At 46.5% G+C, this 19,639-nt stretch overlaps 3 protein-coding genes across 3 annotated transcripts; 1 reads left to right on the forward strand and 2 right to left on the reverse strand.

The window, feature by feature from the left end:
• Positions 1–485: 485 nt before the first annotated feature.
• Positions 486–5,192, reverse strand: LOC311370715 (nucleolar protein 6-like; the record flags this gene model as incomplete). Its single annotated transcript, XM_084489044.1, has 14 exons — positions 5,066–5,192; positions 4,454–4,669; positions 4,136–4,252; positions 3,865–4,044; positions 3,562–3,730; positions 3,102–3,236; positions 2,776–2,939; positions 2,442–2,562; positions 2,266–2,324; positions 1,829–1,930; positions 1,615–1,730; positions 1,085–1,262; positions 762–884; positions 486–638 (listed from the first exon to the last, which is right to left on the reverse strand). Exons 2-14 carry the CDS (start codon positions 4,667–4,669, stop codon positions 486–488), a joined length of 1,833 nt encoding a protein of 610 aa, XP_084345170.1. The 5' UTR covers positions 5,066–5,192.
• Positions 5,193–6,445: 1,253 nt separating this feature from the next.
• c20h2orf81 (chromosome 20 C2orf81 homolog) lies at positions 6,446–7,733 on the reverse strand (the record flags this gene model as incomplete). The annotated part of the gene is made up of 3 exons (XM_084489046.1): positions 6,446–6,631; positions 7,181–7,381; positions 7,491–7,733. 3 exons carry the CDS (start codon positions 7,731–7,733, stop codon positions 6,446–6,448), a joined length of 630 nt encoding a protein of 209 aa, XP_084345172.1.
• Positions 7,734–8,177: 444 nt separating this feature from the next.
• LOC311370717 (WD repeat-containing protein 54-like) lies at positions 8,178–12,174 on the forward strand. Its single transcript, XM_084489045.1, has 10 exons — positions 8,178–8,210; positions 8,499–8,767; positions 8,923–8,985; positions 9,412–9,478; positions 9,646–9,702; positions 9,827–9,954; positions 10,154–10,254; positions 10,562–10,724; positions 11,627–11,701; positions 11,789–12,174. Exons 2-10 carry the CDS (start codon positions 8,543–8,545, stop codon positions 11,918–11,920), a joined length of 1,011 nt encoding a protein of 336 aa, XP_084345171.1. The 5' UTR covers positions 8,178–8,210; positions 8,499–8,542; the 3' UTR covers positions 11,921–12,174.
• Positions 12,175–19,639: the final 7,465 nt, after the last annotated feature.

The following is a 19,639-nucleotide window of genomic DNA, read 5'->3' on the forward strand; positions in this document are numbered from 1 at the left end:
TTGCATTAATAGTTATGACTGTGTACTAACCTCACTAAAATCAAGGCATTGCAATTCAAAGAATAAATCAATTAATTATTAAAAGTATAAAAATATTTATTTAGCACTGAAAAAACAACACCGTTTTCCGTTTTGCACTTTGCGGACGGTCCCTAAGCTCGACAGCTCATAGAAGCTGTCGGCACTTTGCGGACGGTCCCTAAACTCGCGGCTGATAGCCGACAGCTCATAGAAGCTGTCTCATAGCGAGCCGTCGCTAAAGACGGCTCGTTTGGATGAAAACAAGGTTGTAGCTGGTTCTCTAGATTACTACATTTAGCTAGAGGTGTCATTTGTGTGCTGGCACAAGCGTGTGCTGGCCGCGGTTTTTGTTTGCGTCATCACAATTTCCTGTTTCGCCCGTGTTGTTTCGGCCACCGAAAATTTTCGGTGGACGAAATTTCGGTGCATCCCTAATGAATATATAATAATAGGACAGGATTATGTTACAGCTGTAGCAGGTGAGTGACAATCTGCCTGGGGACCAGCCGCTTCTCACAGACGCTCTCTCCGCTCCAGAGCACCGCCTCCGTGATGCCCCCGTCCTGGAAGCGCCGCAGCTCGGAGCGCGGCCCCCACAGCTCGCGAAACTCTGCTGCCTGGGACAAGAATGGAAACAATAGATTAATGACAACAATATTAATGGCCAACGGGTGCATAAAGAAAGCATCAAAGTGCGGAAATGGAAACATTATTAGACACTTGTATACTCTCACACACACCTTGGGGCTGTCTGCCGGCGGGCCCCTCTCCAGGGCTGAGGCGGCGTAATGGGGTCTGAGGATCAGGCCGAACGAGAGCGGAGGCTGGGCTTTGTGCTTTGGGGGTTCAGCCTCCACCGCCCACTACAAAACCAAACAGTCAGTGAGATGTCAGTCAATGCTTTACATCAACGCTAACACATTCAGAGACCTCGGTGGCAGTGGAACACCGTACCTCAATGTGACCTGGTATCACCAAACAGAACTTTTTAAACAAGAACTATGGAAAGAGAGGACTGAGTCACGTGTGCATTGTTGACCCCGACAACAACAGTCCTGCTGACCTCTGGGTCCGGTGAGAGGGAGTGGGTCAGGAGGAGGATTCTCTGGCCTAGTCCTTGTTGGAGGAGGGACAGGATGTAGGGCAGCATCGTGCGGACATAGTTCCCACTGTGGTCCAGCAGCTCGCTGAGCAGGTTCAGCTTCTTACAGCTGGCTTGAAGCTTGACCAGCTCCAGGAGTCTAAACAGGATGTAAACACAGGGGGTGGCCGGATAAACGTGTGCGCATAGTAAAGGAATACAGCTTGAAACACGTTGACGCCGTTATTGGCGATGTACAACGCACCCCAGTTCCTATTTTACAGTTTTGTGTAGTATTTCCCGATGCTGGATCAAACTAGATTTTTGTAGACGCTACTACATCACAGAGAGCTCCCTGCAGTAGTTCCAATGGATATCCAGGACAGTAGTTACTGTAGGCAATAACCTGGTGGTGAAAGCAGAAGCCGCCTGGGGGGCCTGTGGTCACCAACCTCTGATCATATCTGAATACATGCCTTGAAGCACAATAATACTAATATAAAAAGGCCTACTGGAAGATGTGGTCGCTGGTCCTCTCCAGGGGCTTGGGGGTCATGAGGAGGGCATGGAAGCCGTTCACCGTGGCATCGTCCCAGAACTGCATGGACAGGGAGGCCTCATGCTGCACCTGGCCATACAGACGGAGCGGAGGTTGGATCAGTCGCTTTGAGAATTCGTCCTGAATAAACCCAAGTGTCGACCAAAATGAAACAACTAAAGGCCCACCTGTTTGTAGGTGCATGCTGTCATTTCAGCACACAGGTTCAGGTGTCCGGAGGGGTCGACAAACACAACCTGGAAGGCATCCTGGAACTCTGGCAGGGATGGCTGCAGGAAGCGCCGGGGAGATCAAGAGTCACAGGTAAGGCTACTGCGTGGAACAGTCACTGCAATGAATCACGTCAAAACAAACGCAAAGGAACGACCTGTGCCTGGAAAGGAGATCACTACCCAACACATGAGATACTGCATCATCTCAGTGTCCATGTATGTGTTCAAAGCCTGGTGACATACATACAACCATATATACTATAGATATTAATACTAATATTTTCTGGTTCACTACAATTATTTGATTTCACAATATGGTTCCTTTATGTGATCTTCGAGGGTGACAATGGAGAACAACTAGACTAGCCCAGCCTCTTCACTGCATTACTCACTGCAGTTGAGTCTGGTTTCCTCGCTAGGGTAATTGCAGTCTCCGTCAGGTCTGTGGTAGCTAGGAATGAACATAAAAAGGCATGGATCAAGAACCAGCAGACTATTGAAAACAAGTACAAATAATTCCATATCTCAATTGGTGCAATGGAATGCAGCGATTTCAGAATCAGCTCACCCAGAAAGTGCAGCGTGTTCCGGAGCAGCTGATAGGCTGTCATGTTGTTGTTGACTCTGTGTTTACTCAGAAGGTACGCCAAAGTCATGGAAGCCAGGAAGCCATTGAAACATCCCGCTCCCTGTGGGAAAATCATGTAGTAGAAATGCAACAGTGAGACCACCAATGACGACATGTTTCATACAAACCAACTCAACAGATTTACTTTAAAAACACATTGTCGAGCGCCGATAGAGACTGGCCCCCCCGGACGTGGCGAGAGATACATTCTGCCTTATCACCAGAAAAGAAAATCCAATTATGGACTGAAATAATGTTTGTTTCTCCTGCACACCTGATCGAGTTCCCTCTGACGCAGCCAGACTTTGATCAAGGCCACTCCTTCGGCAAACGCTGGACACTGAGAGCTGACGGCTGAGAGGAACTGGAGGTGGGCTCTGGGCAGCATGTCCCCTAGAACGGAGCTGTTGTAATGTGGTGTGGGCGGATCGGGGCTCTCTACACATGGAGACAGTGAGAGAGAGGAAGAGAGACAAGAGGGAGTGAGACAAGGCCTTGTTTTACACTAATTAAATGTTAAGTTGAATGACTGACGACAACCTGGCAATGTATAATAATGAGCATTAGATGACCCTAGCTGAAGCATATCAAGGCAGTGACCTGGATCTGAGGAGTCCAGGCCCGTGTACCACTTGGTCCTGATGTTGTTTCTCTGCGGGTGGAAGCGGCTGGGCTTGAAGTATCCGGCTGGGAGACACGCATGGAGACGCACCGTGAAGCTTCGCCACTCTTTGCCTGGAGAGGAGAGGGACACCAAACTTCAATACAGCCATTACAGACCATTCCAGAAACGCACAAATTAAATACATACATATAATACAATAGGACACAACAACACAGTGTTGGCCATATTAATCATTTTTGATCTATTTTATTGTACAATACAGTTCTAAACTCCTGAAGGGCTCTTTGTTCCCAGTAACCGTTAGACTGGGAACAAACAACTAGTATTTGTAAAATAGCTCTGAAGATATCCGAAAAATTGCCCTTTGTCAAATGAATTGCTTTAAAAAGCAACCATGAACTCTTGTAAAACACATTTATAAAACTGCAGAAATACCTGAAGGGGTCAGCAGAAGAAGGGGCCGCAGGCGGTTCCCGTGGAGGCAGGAGTAGCGCATGCTTCCGACTGCAGGTGAGGAGGAGAGATGCTGAGCCAGGCCTGCTAGGTAAAGGGCCCTCTTCCTCGGGTATCTCTGGTTCATATCGTCCTTGACTTGGAGGACTTCCTGGTGGAGAGAAAAGGAGCATATTTAGCTCATCAGTGTATCGTGTCACTGTATTGTGTCACTCAATCTGTGACTATCAAAACTCATGTCTGCCTCAACTCAAGGCATGAATGAGAAAAGTAAGAATGTCTTACGGCCGGGATGGTGACTGCGAGGTCCACAGTGATGCGTGGTTTGATGCAGGTGCCCAAAGGGTAACTTCCTATAAGATCCACAGACGCCGGCGGTGCCATATGGAACTTGCCGGCACTTTGTGCAGGCATCATGATGAATGGGACCTTGGCTGAACCCGACAGCCAGGACAGGTCACCGAGCTGCACACATGTGAAGGAATGTTAACAGAGGGTTTATGGTCAAAACAGTAGCATCAATATAAATCAGAGGCCGGTTGAGGAGATTGCATACCTCAACTTTTGAGAAAGATGGCACACTCTGCAGCGCTTCGGTCAGGGTCTGGACGAAGGAGTCGATTTGCTTTTTCCTGTGTTCACTCAGGGCCACTTCTTTCAGCAACTCTTCCATCTGCGTTCAGTCAATACGGATGTTGACTGTCAGTGCACGTTTATCTCAGTGAAATGTTTGCAGGCACACTGTTAGTAACTAAGAGTATTTTTTTTTATTATCTGTAGCATATTTCATAAGTGACATTTAATTGCGTACAATTACCTAAACAGAATGCAATAATGCATTTGAATACATCTTGGGTGATTGTTGACAGCTTACCTGCATTTTAAGCAGGCTGCAGTGGAAGAGGCTCTCGGCCTCCTTCAGCTGGTGCAGCTCTTCCACCGTGGGGGGCTTGTAGAGCTCGGTCCGGGACAGCTTCACGGGCCGGAGGACGGCGTCCTGCTCCGCCTGGTCCTCGGCTTTACTACGCTTGGCCTTCGCAGGAACACCATTGCCGTCCTCCTTGGCTTGGGATGAGTCTGACGGAATCATCTGTGAAAAGACATGAATAACATTTAATAACACACTGTATAATAACGAGATTGACTCCAACATTACATGTGTTAAGAGTCAATCTCACCACAAGCCTGGTTTAGGCTCGATGTGCGAGGCTCACTCTTCAGCCAAAGAATTGTAGCTGATTGGAACTCACTCCCTGAGAATGTGATCATGAGTGATAACTGTTTTAAATCAAGACTGGACCGCTTCTGGCGTCACCAGCAGTACAAGATGACGTGATTTGATCGTTAAGTTGTTATATACAGTTAAGACCAGAAACAAGTCATCGCGACTCCATATCCCGTGTATATGGTATCAAGGTATCGACCGTTTGTGAATCAAAATAGCAACAATATGTACATTTTTGTTTATTCTACGTTCTATCCTTACCTTGTCTTTGTCTCTTTCTGCGATAGTATCGCTTTTAAATTCTAATGTATTTCAATTCTGTTCAATTATTGGTGTTCTCAAGTTGTGTTACAATTCGGACACATGTGCAGAGGGTCATACAAACGTGCTAGACTAGGGTTAGTACTAAACCTTTGCGGATTGGTGCAGACGCCTCTTTCCTGAATAATGATTGGCTGTTTGTACCACAGACTTCCGGGATACTTAAACTAGGTTGGTTGCATGAGCACTGCCTATGACGTCACCCACGACTTTATTTCTACCATATTTCTCAAATTAATTATCGTATTAAGTATTAAGTTTATTTACGACAGCGACAGTATGTTTAATAAAGGCAGTTGAAAAATGTATGATATATTTATAAACTAAAAACATGTCTTTTTTTTTAAAATAATTTTCTTATTTCCCATCAAGCTTTTTAATTAGTTTGAATTTGAATGTGGACTTTAATTATGGTCATCACTGCTACACTTTGCTTAATCTTTGTCGATGTAATAATAGATTAACTGATTTAATCAAATCATTCTGAAGAAATTGAGATACATTTCTTCAGAATTCACCAACATTAGCGTGTAATTGTTTAGGACTATTTAAAAGCTTACTTTTCTTGTCAACGCTAATGATTATTACTTGGGTTAGGGTTAGGGGCAAAATAAAATATATTTTACAAATAACAACAACTTAGGCTTTACTTTTTTCACATGCAGACAAATTATTATTTTGCCTTTCAAAAGAAAATGACATTTAAATTGATTGATCACTTTTCACATAGACACACAGGTGCATGTTCTACAACAATGCCACCAACAGCTCCTCGCATCCCATTCTTCTTAGTGTACTTTTATTATTTAAAAATATGTAACAAAGGTCAGTCCCAGATCAGGGTGCGGCGTTGTGGTGCTATCCATCGGTATGGTATGGCGTTAGTCGTAAGGTGTAAATGAGGCATTTCACGGAGGAGCGCCCCCTGGTGGTCGGTCCCACTCAGTGAGGCCGTACGACTCAACAACAAACATGGCTGCGCCCGTAAAGAGATTGGTTTTCTTTGTATTTGTACCACGTTGGTCATTTTAATGTCGATTTTAAATGCTCTTACACACTTGGTTACATTTCTACTTTATTCCGGTCACCAATGTATGCATTGCACGGTCTTGCTGTGCCTGCGATACAATGTAAAGTTGTGTTGTTTGTTTTCGAGCTGGTTTGCTAAAGAGGCTAATGTAGCTAACAATAACAACGACTAGCCAATGACGTGACGCCATCACAAAGACCCAACGGGAACGCTAGAATGGCTACGAGACAGGAAATTACGTCACAAGTGCAACTCGGAAGGCTGGTGTCCGAGGTGTCTGGAACACACCATTATTCTTCAGAGGTGTTGAGCTTCATGCTGGTTGTCACCGCGCGCTGTTGGTTGTACTTGTGCCCTCGGACAGGAAGTCCATGTATGGTCTGTCTTTTAGGGAGCAGCTGGAGGACATGATGTCTCTGTGACACGGACTGCTTGTCCTCAGACGTATAGAAGGAAGTGAATGAAGCCTCCTCTTCCTGTGTTACCGGGAAACGGCCAGTGTTGGTGACTGGTTCTTGAGCCGCCGTATTTGGATTCAGCAGAATCTTCATTTTTGTCTTTCTATTGCTTTTGCCTGGTGGCGTAGGAGTGAGTGCTCAGTGAGGGCTGGGATCTGATCCTCTCTCCTTCTGTTACGGCCACTTTGTCCTTCACTTGTTATCTGTGAGGTTTCTTTGTTACGTTTGAGCCGCGTAACATTTCAGCTGGGCCCCTGGGCAGGGCGGGCCCCTGTTAAAACCAAAGATAAGATGAGCTACAGTAGTGGACACACACACACACACACACACACACACACAGTCACCCCCCCCCCCACACACACACACACATACACAGTCACTATATGTAAAGCACTTTAGCTGTTTTAAAAAGCACTACATGCAATGATATAATAGTAAATACTAGTATTACTGTATTAATAACTTCTTTATTAATTGCAGATGGGAAATTTGGGTATCACAGCTGAAAGATACGGGACAGCAATAAACCAAGCGGCAGTACATTTAATTTGAAATGGCAGAGCATACTTTGTGAGGAGGAGGAGGAGCGATGGCCACAACAGGCACACAGCCTTGGCCCCAGCAGTCTATGGGCGAAGGCACCGGCTGTGGATCTTCAGCGGTGCAGAAGGCCTCCTCCACTCCGTCTCCTGGGTCCCGGTCCAGGAGCACCAGCTCCATGGCCGGGACCAGGAGGCCTTGGGCCCAGGAGACGGTGAAGGCCACCAGCTGAACAGAGAGGCAGGTTTTACCACAGAGGCTTGGGGGTAAAGGAGTCACATGTGGAAATATCCATTTGTATGATTGACTGGAGAATGCACTCAGGTCCAGGCGTCACCTGTCGGCCGACGTGTATCTGGAGGCATCGCTCCATGGCCCTGCCCAGGAGGTCCTCCACGACCTTCTGGACAACCACGCCCGTGTCCTCCAGCCTCAGCAGGGCCTGCCACTGGGTCTGGGTCAGGGGCCCGGGGAACAGGCCCTCCTCCACGGGGGGCCCCGGGCTCTGCAGAGGGGCCGCTGGGACAGAGGCCTTGGGGCCCCGGGTCTCTGCGCGGGACTTGGATGCAGAGCGCGACATCTTAGAGGCTTGAAGAATGGGAAACAACGGTTGATAAAACATGTCAAATCATGTCCTCCTGTAGTGTAGTTTTGAGAGATCTTCCAAAGCTGCTTTTGACTTTTCCTGTTTTTGTTGTTGCTTATAAGTAACACACCAAGAGTTACACACTCACTTACCTTTACTCCCCACTGAGAGAAAGGAACCACATGTTATTACCAGTAAGTTACCTCAACGTGACCTTCTCCTTTTTAAAGGTGGACATCACGGCAAACGTTTTTAAAGAAGACCTACCCTCTGAATGCCAGGCGCTTTTAAATGTTTTAGGACTTTTATTTTGCCTTTTTCCCCCACGGTGTGTCTTGCTTTTGTTAGTGGAGTTGCCAAGCAACCGACGTCGACGCGACACGTGGTTTGGTGACGCGTTACGCAGAGCTGCGTCTCTATGGCTGCAGAGGACGCGGAGGAGGAGAGCCTCTCCTAAACGGGTTACCTACCGTAAGCTCACATGGCTCACACACCCGATCATTATCGATCGGTTTGACCATTGTACACTGAACTTCTGCTTAAGATATCGGTTAGATCCGATCATCTAAGAGCTTGCGTTACCTTTTACATCATGTAGTTGTAGTTGTACATTTTACTTTAACGAGCTTACCGCTGGCACCCTGAAATACTTGTTCACCGATAACCTCCGTAAAGAATTGGTGTTTTAGTGTATTAACTATCCCTTATAAAATCCCCATGGTAAAAAGCCAATCGTGCCTGTCTGACTCTGTCCTTCAGGTCATTGTTCTTCAAACGAACAACAGGTCGCCCTTATCAACAAGATGTACCGTAAAGAGAAGAGCATCCAGATCAAGAACAGCGCCTCGGCACTCCACAACAACCTGAGCGTGCTGCGCATCTCCCCGCGGAGCCTCACCCTCTTCACGGTGGTCCATGCCAACACGGTGAGCATCGTCAGCGCGTCCTGGGACGGCCTGAACACCTCCCACCGCCAGCTGCAGTCCAAGGAGCCCAATGTGGCCACCAGCACCTCTCTCATCATGCAGGTCAGCCGCCATTCATACATTCATTAGTTCATTTATTTGTGTGTGTGTGTGTGTGTGTGTGTGCGTGTGCGTGTGCGTGTGTGCGTGCATATTGTGGATGTATGTATCTCTTCTGTTGACTTTGTTTTCAACCATCAACATCCGTTCTGTGACAGGCAGCCTGGTGTGTTCTTCCCTCTCGTGACCTGCTGGTGCTCACATCCCAGAAGGGCATTCAGGTTGTTATGGCTCTCTCTCTCTCCCTGTGTGTGTGTGTGTGTGTGTGTGTGTGTGTGTGTGTGTGTGTGTGTGTGTGTGTGTGTGTGTGTGTGGTGTCTGTGTGTCTGTGTGTGTGTGTGTGTGTGTGTGTGGTGTCTGTGTGTGTGTGTGTGTGTGTGTGTGTGTGTGTGTGTGTGTGTGTGTGTGTGTGTGTGTGTGTGTGTGTGTCTGTGTGTGTGGTGTCTGTTTGTGTGTGTGGTGTCTGTGTGTCTGTGTGTGTGGTGTCTGTGTGTGTGGTGTCTGTCTGTGTGTGTCTGTGTGTGTGTGTGTGTGTGTGTGTGGTGTCTGTGTGTGTGGTGTCTGTGTGTGTGTGTCTTTGTGAGTGTGACTGTGTGTGTACACTGCCCTGCACTCTAACACATGGCTCTTCCATGCTGTTGTTTCAGATGTATGAGTCTGATGGCTCCATCATGGTGTACTGGCATGCCCTGGACACCCCGGAATCCGCTACAGGTGTCTGTTCAAATGAAACTAATACAAATAGTTGTAACATTTTGCCCCGTGTTTCAGTGACAATTTTGGCTGCCTATAACTAGTGTTTGCTTATTTTATGATAACATTGTATTTTTTTCAAATATGCTTTAGCCTTATAAATCATTATTTACCTATTTCTACCCCAGCTCAGGCAGTGTTTGCCAGAGGGATAGCAGCAGTGAGAGAGAGTTACATATGTGTAGGTGAGTGTTCTCTCACTGTACTTACTGTACAGGCAGTATCTGGGTTATTTCTGTCCTTACTTTGAGAAGCTTTGGATGATGTTTTCTACTCATGCTACCTTCTGGTTCTCTGATCTCCGTCCAGGGGACGCGTCTGGGGGGATCCTAGTGTTTGACGTCCCCAGTAAAGGCGGCAACATCACCCTGTCTGAGGTGTTGGACGAACACAAGGAGTCCATCACAGACATGGCATCAGAGTGCTCTGGCAGTCAGGTAGACCACAGCTAAACAACCCTCTTATTCACCTTTGAATATGCTATATATACTGTATGGTTGTCTATCCAATATGAATGTTGTTTAATACATTGTAAAACACAATCTTAAAGTTACATAATGGATTACATTCTTATGAAGTCATTTAGTACCCTTACCACAGTGCTATCTGCACAATGATTCTGTTTTTTAAATTTAGGAGTGTATTGCTGACATGGTCAGTGCAGATGATACTGGAACGCTCTGTGTGTGGAAGTCTGGGGAGGAATTCCAGCTGCTCAACAAGATCACTGGCTTTGAGTAAGTTTGCACCACCTCTCCGTTTTAGAGTCTGTAGATTGTGTCATTCAGTCCCATTTATTATCAACACTATTCATCACAGGTTTATTTTTTCTTACGCATTGCTTCATTACCCCTTTATTATGTTTAAGTTTCATCATTATTATTTATTCCAGACTAGTCTATGTTATAATAGCATCAGTTGCATCAGTAAAATCTCCTTCTTGGTCCTCTAGCTTTTCTCCTCATGCCTGACCTCGTCTTATGTTCCACTCCCCCGTCGGCCTCTGTCCCCACCCTCCCCCTGTCGGGCTACGACCCCCTTCAGCATGAGCTGCTCATCAGTCAAGTTGTGGAAGGGCACGGTGGTGGCGGGCTACGGCACTGGGCAGATCCGTCTGTACGAGGCTGTGACTGGGATCCTGCATGCAGAGGTCAACGCTCATGCTCGCTGGATCTACTCGCTTGATATCGCCCCTTTCTCCGGGCTGGTAAGCACAACAGACCGTACTGTAATTATACCACAACAGACCGTACTGTAATTATACCACAAGAGACCGTACTGTAATTATACCACAGCAGACCGTACTGTAATTATACCACAACAGACCGTACTGTAATTATACCTGTGCTTGGGTGGATGCTTTTATCCTAACCCATCTTACAACACCTTGAGTGTGGACACTTTTAGCATGGCTGGCCTTAGTGGTCTAACACTTCCCACTGTTGACTGGCATCGTGACACTGTAACTGTGAATGTTATTTATCACAAATTATAAAATGGGTGGCTTAAATCAAGCGATCTGATTGGTTCCCAACTGTTGTCTATTGAGAGTATACACACAGCTATGACGCCCGTTCAGTTTACAGAGTTCAGTATCACTCCGCGCCTAACTTGAACTGTTGTTTATTTATATATAAAAGCAATAGCATAGTTCACTGAAGCCTAAAAACATGTTGATTGATGGAGAGGGTGGAAATGTTGTAAAGCAAAGGCACATGCTGAGTGAACTCCATAGAAGGCTAAATTGTCGGCGAACCAAGCTACCGTCTCTAGCCTTCTCTCTGAAGGACGCTACAGTGTGTTGCATAGCAACCGCCGTACACTTTGCCGGCAGCCAGGAGGGACTACTTTTTTGTTAAAAAAAAAGCTTTTCCGACTTTCTCGCTTTTCAAAATTGAGGGTGTCAATGACTTTAATTTCGCCATACTTACGTAACCGTTTTATAAAAGCAATAGATCACTTCAGTCAGTGGTATGTTCTCATTATACCACAGTTAAGGGGATGAGAACATACCACAGCCTGTCGTGATCTATTGCTTAAATAACTTGTAGCTTGGCAGCTTGTAGTCAATTCTGTGTGCATTCGTGTAACGCTGTTCATGTGCTTCAGCTTTTGTCTGCAGCCGAAGATTCTTTCGTCAGAGTGTGGCACCTGACGATGACACCAGAGTCCAACACCGTGGAGGTACCCTTCCTCCAGTTAGTGTGTTCAGTAGTGTACAGCAGTGTACAGTTCATGGTTAAATATCACTGCGTTTGTATCTCCTTCTAGATTTCCCATATGTACAATGAGTGTGTGACGGACACTCAGATTTGCGGCGCCAAGTTCTGTGACGGCGACGGCTACGCCTTCGGGGTGACGGGCTACGACCTCAGCGAGATCATCCGCTACACACAGACATAGTACATAGTGCTACATCGTACTCTGTCGACACAGGGGAGACTCCAGGAGCACTGGGGACCAGTAAGACCAGTGGATGTTTAATAGCTGCTGGTGGTCAGGTAGGGCCCAGTCCGGAGAATTAACAAAACGAGTTGCAGAGAATGTATAAACGTTGTGTATGTTTCTTGGTTTTTGTTTTATTTTGTTGTTATGGTGAAGTTGATATTCCCCACAAACAAATTATTTCATTAATATCAACAATGTTCACCATAAAGTCAGTGTTATTTTATAGTATGCCTCATCATGTTATGACATGATGAGGTATACCTCATCATGTCATAACACGTTGATGAGGTATACCTCCTCATGTCATAACATGATGAGGAGGTATACCTCCTCATGTCATAATGCACTTTGTGTTGCTGGTGGTTGAGGCATTTTGTTGAAGTGCTTTGTTTATTCTAGAACAAAGTAAGAAGTGTATTCAGTATGATTGTCTACACGGCTATAAATCAAGATTAAAACGTATTTATGAAGCATCTCGTTGAATTAATCATAGATGGATTTGGTTGAGTATTAGTTTTGTTTTTACAAAGAATGTGCACTTTTATTGCACATCACGTATTTGCCAGTAGATGGGGCTCTTGGTAAAGGAAGTGAAAACTTGACATTGTATCAGAGTCAGAGCATGACGTAATATAAAACACACATAAATACACATAAAATCACATGCAATCAAATGCTTGAAAAATTCTCAAATTGTTTCTCCTATCAAACCTTTTTCTTTTTTGACAATGTGAAGTGATCTTTCTTTACAGTTGAACCTTGCTTCTCCTGTGACCTTGACATAATAAGGTAGATAGGGTATGCTTTGCTGATTCGTAGAAGGATAAAGTGAAATTGGATTTCAAATTAAAGCATCTAGCAATTAATACTCAATCTAGCAATTTATACAATTATTATTATTATTACCGTTTCCCAGGAAAATATACTTCACTCATTCAACACAACAACAACAAGGTTAGTTTTTGTTTACATCATCCGTCTCTCCCAACACTGAGTCGGATGAGATCTGAGGTCTCATTAGTTCTGCTCGTCAACAGTGGTCACATAACATCAGCTGACCAGGTTGTTTTTTTAACCCATATATGTAAAGCTGAACGTTATGTAAGGCAGACTCCTATCGTGACCACGGACACTCACAGGTCACACGGCCGCTTGTGGACCGCGTCAAATGATGAGTGTTTATTAACCAAAGCACACGTGGTATTTTTAGACTTTTTAAACTCGTATCTCTCTCCCCCTCACCAAAGCATGCATGTAAGCACATGCCCATACACACACAGACACACAGACACACAGATCAGGGGCCTATGTTATCAATATATGGTGTTTATGTTGACATGGCTGTTATGTAATGAACTCCATAGGACCGTGAAATAGAAAGAAGTCGTACAAAAACGTGGAGGCAGACTCAATTTAAAGAGATTTAACAAGAGCTGACAGCTGACACCCTGCTTGAGGTCAGCAGGAGTTCACTGTGCTGAAACGTGAAGCAGATGAATTAAAGTACAGAGAGAACAAATGAGAATGTTTTGTCTTTTGTGATTGGTCAATAATCCACTGTGATGTCCCGGCCTCCCTAGCCCCGGGCCACTCTGTAGCAGCACTGTGATAGGCTACACAAAGCTGCCACTCATTGCATTCATATTTGTTACAATGATAATAACTTCATCTTTTAATCACATAAGAGTATAAAAGTTCTGCTTAGAGCTAGGCGACACTATATAGACCTATCCCATAGTAATGAATAATAATTATACATTTATTTTGTATAGCACTCAAAATGCTCTGCAGCAAGAATAAAATAGAATAAAATAGCAGCATGGATATTATTTGGAATAAAAGAGAGTTAAAATTGGGACAGACAAACAAGAAAATATGAAAAACATGTAACATTGTCTTAAACATAGAGGCATCAAACAAGCCAACCAGTGAAACCAGACCTCTAACCTTTCACATGCTTATGGTATGTATCCTCAAGCCATTTTTTAAAAATGACTAGTTAGCCTGCTGCATGAAAAGCCGAAACAAATGTGAATCCCCCGTTTACATTTGTAATTCACATGCGTTCAGATATGTGTTATTGGACGTGAAAATACAGTTATAACAAAAATATTTTTTTGCTATTCATTGGAAACATTGCATCACTGCAATGCTGAGTATTGGGATTGTAATCACAGCCAATGGCTCGTCTACTCTTACGCAATACTTACTTTGTCTTGCTTATGACATTGATAGAGAGGCCTTCCTCATATGCACAAGCCAGCTTCAACAGAGTTGAAAGACCTGGCTATGTGAAACATGCTACACATCATCACTTCATTTATTTTTACCAGAATCGTCCACCAATCAAATTCTTAGGCAAACTCACTTACACATGATTGCAGTTACATCATTTGGAAGGCATGGGTAGGCATTGGGACTTAAGTGCATTACATTAGAGTAGAATAAACATGATCAGGGCCGGCCATCTGTACTGGGATGGCATGGTTGCTATAGCACCAGCCACTGTTTGGATGGATGACGTTGTTGCAGTGCGTGTGGGATGGCATGGCTCATGGGGATATATTTATAGAGCAAGTTTCCATATTAGACTGATGGGTTTTTGTCCCTGACTAGAACTAATGTTTCTTGATGTATGTTTTATCCACAAAAGTTAAATATATAGATGACTTTAAATTGAAGGAGAAATAAACGTTTTATACAGACACACTATTCACATCTCATTAAATGGCCACACATCCATAAGCCATTGATAATCACACAAGTGATGAAAGATAAGCTAATTTAAAAAGACCCACTGGCCTCTCATCCATAGCACAGATAACAACCTTTCAATTACTATTCTCACTCACAACATACACACAAAACACATCGCCCAGCCCAGCCCTGCCTGGCAGGCCGACCGATATGGGCTCAAACACAAGGGATAAATGAAGAGGAAGACCTACGCTGCACTCAGGTCAGTTAACCAGTTAACCAGTTAACCAGTTAACCAGGCGGACGTCTGCTCACAGAAACCCCCCCACCCAGGCCTCCTGGGGCCCCGCTGACCCAGGCCTCCTGGGGCCCCGCTGACCCAGGCCACCTGGGGCCCCTCTGACCCAGGCCTCCTGGGGCCCCTCTGACCCAGGCCTCCTGGGGCCCCTCTGACCCAGGCCTCCTGGGGCCCCTCTGACCCAGGCCTCCTGGGGCCCCGCTGACCCACCCAGGCCTCCTGGGGCCCCGCTGACCCAGGCCTCCTGGGGCCCCGCTGACCCAGGCCTCCTGGGGCCCCTCTGACCCAGGCCTCCTGGGGCCCCTCTGACCCACCCAGGCCTCCTGGGGCCCCTCTGACCCAGGCCTCCTGGGGCCCCTCTGACCCACCCAGGCCTCCTGGGGCCCCGCTGACCCACCCAGGCCTCCTGGGGCCCCTCTGACCCACCCAGGCCTCCTGGGGCCCCTCTGACCCACCCAGGCCTCCTGGGGCCCCTCTGACCCAGGCCTCCTGGGGCCCCTCTGACCCAGGCCTCCTGGGGCCCCTCTGACCCAGGCCTCCTGGGGCCCCCTGACCCAGGCCTCCTGGGGCCCCTCTGACCCAGGCCTCCTGGGGCCCCGCAGACCGCAGCCCCTAGTGGACGGGAGGGCAGCAGAAGAGCAGAGGACCCAGGCTGCACTAAGCAATCAGACACAACTCCTCAGTGACGCAGTGTTTGCTCTCTAACTGTAAGCAAACCCCTATTGACAACACTGGCCTTCATCCGTGTTTATTAAAGCTTTATTAGATGGCTACTTGTTGGTTTATTATGCCGTCAAAAATGTTCCAGTATATTCATTTCTTGAGTTGATACATTTGTACGTTATAATTTTAAGGACACTCTTAAGATAGGCAAATGCTTCTGTGGTCTCCACTGAATGTTTTGGTTGTATTGTAACTATTGATATAGTTAATATTCTGCCTGCCATGGTCATTAGTGTGTGTGGGAACAAAGACGTCCCTCAGGTTGATCCACTAATACAGGAAGCAGACTGCTGCGGTTTACACATCACACAAACACATCTACTACCCGGATGGAAACTCTCTAATCTCATATTCCGCTCTGACAAGTTCCCATCTAAAGTGCGTTATATAGCGGATGTGTGTGGAGTTTATCTGTGTGAGAGAGGGGGAGAGAGGGGGAAAGAGGGGGGAGGCAGAGACAGAGACAAAGAGAAAACAGGTGGCAGCGCGCTGGAGGAGAGCTGATGTAAGGAGATACAGAAATAGAAGAAAGCGAAAGGAGGGATATGGAGAGATACAACTATCTCTCACTAGCTCTCTTTCTTCGTCTTCAATAAACCCCTGAGCTGTACACATCCCTGTTTCCATGGCGACCGTGCGTGACGCCGGTCGGAGCGTGGAGACCGCGTGCAGCTCGGCCCGACAGAGTCGAGCGGCTGTTCGTAGCGTACCAGGAGCGCCGTACCAGGAGCGCCGTACCAGGAGCGCCCAGCAGGGACAGAGTCGAGCGGCTGTTCGGCGTAGGGCTCATCTGTCTGTTTGATCTCAGACTGACAGCGATGCCCCCGGCCTCACAGAGAGCCACCAGGGGGTCAGTGAGTATGTGCCCCTCACAGAGAGCCACCAGGGGGTCAGTGAGTATGTGCCCCTCACAGAGAGCCACCAGGGGGTCAGTGAGTATGTGCCCCTCACAGAGAGCCACCAGGGGGTCAGTGAGTATGTGCCCCTCACAGAGAGCCACCAGGGGGTCAGTGAGTATGTGCCCCTCACAGAGAGCCACCAGGGGGTCAGTGAGTATGTGCCCCTCACAGAGAGCCACCAGGGGGTCAGTGAGTATGTGCCCCTCACAGAGAGCCACCAGGGGGTCAGTGAGTATGTGCCCCTCACAGAGAGCCACCAGGGGGTCAGTGAGTATGTGCCCCTCACAGTAAAACACACAGTGCCCTTTAGGGCGATAACCCTAACCTTAGAAAACAATAACAATAATATCTAAAACTAAAACAATTATACACAAAAATAATAGATTTAGTTTATATATATTATGTTTACTATATTTAGGGCATTTAGCAGATGCTTTTATCCAGAGCGACTTACAGCTATTCATACACACACATATATATATATACATATATATATACATATATATATATATATATACATATATATATACATATATATATATACATATATATATATATATATATATATATACATATATATATATATATATATATATATATATATATGGCTGAGTAATGCATGCAAGTATTACATACACAGATACACACACACACATACACACACATACAGCAGAGTCAACCAGCTCGTCAGGGACAACTCGACAATCAGCTGGGAGGAGCCAGAATCAAACTAGCAAATGTAATTCAACCAGTCTACCTCCTGCGCTAATCCGACCCGACACACATCAGCTGACCAGAGAATGTCTAATATGAAGAGAACTGGCACTCTCTGGTGACTTCCGGTTTCTGAACTGGTTGCGATAACATCTGTCCATGCGAGGGCGCTCGCCAGTGAGTGCAGAATGAATGGGAGTCGACGGGGTTTCACCCTCAAATTACACTTTTCTCAGGGTGTAATTATTGTCAAGTAATTTGAAAGTCACATTCAAAAGGGGGGCTAGATAATACACTCTGAATATTGCATTTTTTAAGTTCACTTATCTGTTCTTAAAATCTGTTCAAAAAGATGACGTCACTGCCAGAGGTCCTGCTTCTGAGTCACTTTGGCACTTCTGCATATATAATATATACATATAATATATAACAATTAACTTTGACGGAAAGTCCTCCTTAAGATAATGTTTCTGATTCTGCTTCAGCTTCAGATGCCATCTTAGTCATTAGTCACAAGTCCGTCTCTGACCAATCAGCGTTCATTAGCAGAATGCTAGCGTGTACGGCCAACAACGGCCCAAAGTGTAAGAAATCGAAAGGACATAAGTACTCATTCAACTTTTGAACTATAATCTATATTGAACTTGCAGAATCTACAATAAATGTCACGACTGAGGACAGGAATCAAGCGCAGATCATAATAACTCTTGCAGTGATTGAAATTTATTCAAAGAACAGTCCAGTGGGCAAAACAGAGTCCAGGTACAGGCAGGGTTCATAGACAGGCAGGCAGGCAGACAGTTACAGGCAGATAATCCAAAAGACGACAGGCCAAAGACTTCAAAAACGTGCAGGGTTCAGAACAGGAAAAAAACAACTTTAAACTATTGAATCTCTTAACAAAGCGCTTCAAGCTATTTGCACTCACGTGGCAGTCAGGTAACGTAAAGTACACGCTGTGACAATCTGACAATGGCGATGGTGTAGGGGCCGATGAAGCGTGGATTCAACTTCGGGGCGGCCACCTTCAGGGTAATATCCCGTGTGGGAAGCCAGACCCGCTGCTCCTGGGAGTAGTGGGGAGCCCTGGTGCGGCGACGGTCTGCCTGATGTTTCACTCTGGTCTGTGAGCGAAGAAGGGTAGCCCGGGTCTGCCTCCATGTTCAGTGACAGCGTCGGATGAACGCCTGTGCTGAGGGAACCCCCGACCTCCTCCTCCTCCTCCTCCTCCTCTTGGGCCGGGAACACTGGAGGCTGGTAGCCGAGGCAGCACTGAAACGGTGACAACCCAGTAGAGGAGGATGGCAAGGAGTTCATGGAATACTCCACCCACAGTAGCTGAAGGCTCCAGGCTGTAGGGTCCTGTGATGTCAGGCACCGCAGTACTGTCTCCATCTGCTGGTTGGCTCGCGCCGACTGGCCATTTGACTGGGGATGAAACCTGAACACAGACTGACTTTGGCCCCGAGAAGGTTACAAAAAGCACGCCAAAAATTTGAGGTGAACTGGGGCCCTCTGTCTGTGACCACATCCATGTAACCTGAAGACATGCTGCACGAGTAACTCAGCTGTCTCTTTGGCAGATGGTAATTTGGGTAAGGGAACCAAGTGCACTGATTTAGAAAATCGGTCAACAATAGTGAGGACTGTGGTGTTGCCGTGAGAAGGTGGAAAACCAGTGACAAAGTCCAGGGCAATGTGGGACCAGGGTCTCCTGGGTACTGGTAGGGGTTGCAGTAAGCCGGCAGGTGGTTGGTTTTAAGTTTTATTCCGGGCACACACAGAACAGGCCTCCACAAACTCAAGTACACTCCCCTCTATAGCAGGCCACCAGAAGCGTTGCTTGATGAGAGCAGTGGTATGTATGATGCCCAGGTGACAAGCCAGCTTGGATGAGTGACCCCATTGCAGGACATTTGAACAGACAGATTGCGGTACAAAGTGACAGTTAGGAGGGCAAGCACTGGGGCCTGACTCACCAGACAGGGCTATGAGGACGATTGTCTCAATATCCCACGTGGCCACTCCTATGAGGCACTATGGAGACAGGATGGTGCTGGGTGCAGGTGCAGCGTCCAAATCCGGGAACTGACGAGACAGGGCATCTGGCTTCCCATTCTTGGAACCTGGTCGATAGGACAGACAAAAGTCGAACCGGGAGAAAAACAGGAACCAACGATTGCCTGGGATTAGCCAATCGGAGATACTCGAGATTCTTATGATCCGTCCAAACTAAAAATGGCTCTTTAGCTCCCTCCAGCCAATGACGCCACTCCTCTAGGGCTAACTTAACTGCCAAGAGCTCTCTGTCCTCAATGTCGAAGTTGCACTCAGTGGGAGTTT

This window comes from Micromesistius poutassou (genome assembly GCF_964030765.1).
Source record: "Micromesistius poutassou genome assembly, contig: SCAFFOLD_4728, whole genome shotgun sequence".
In the NCBI taxonomy this organism is placed as follows: Eukaryota; Metazoa; Chordata; class Actinopteri; order Gadiformes; family Gadidae; genus Micromesistius; species Micromesistius poutassou.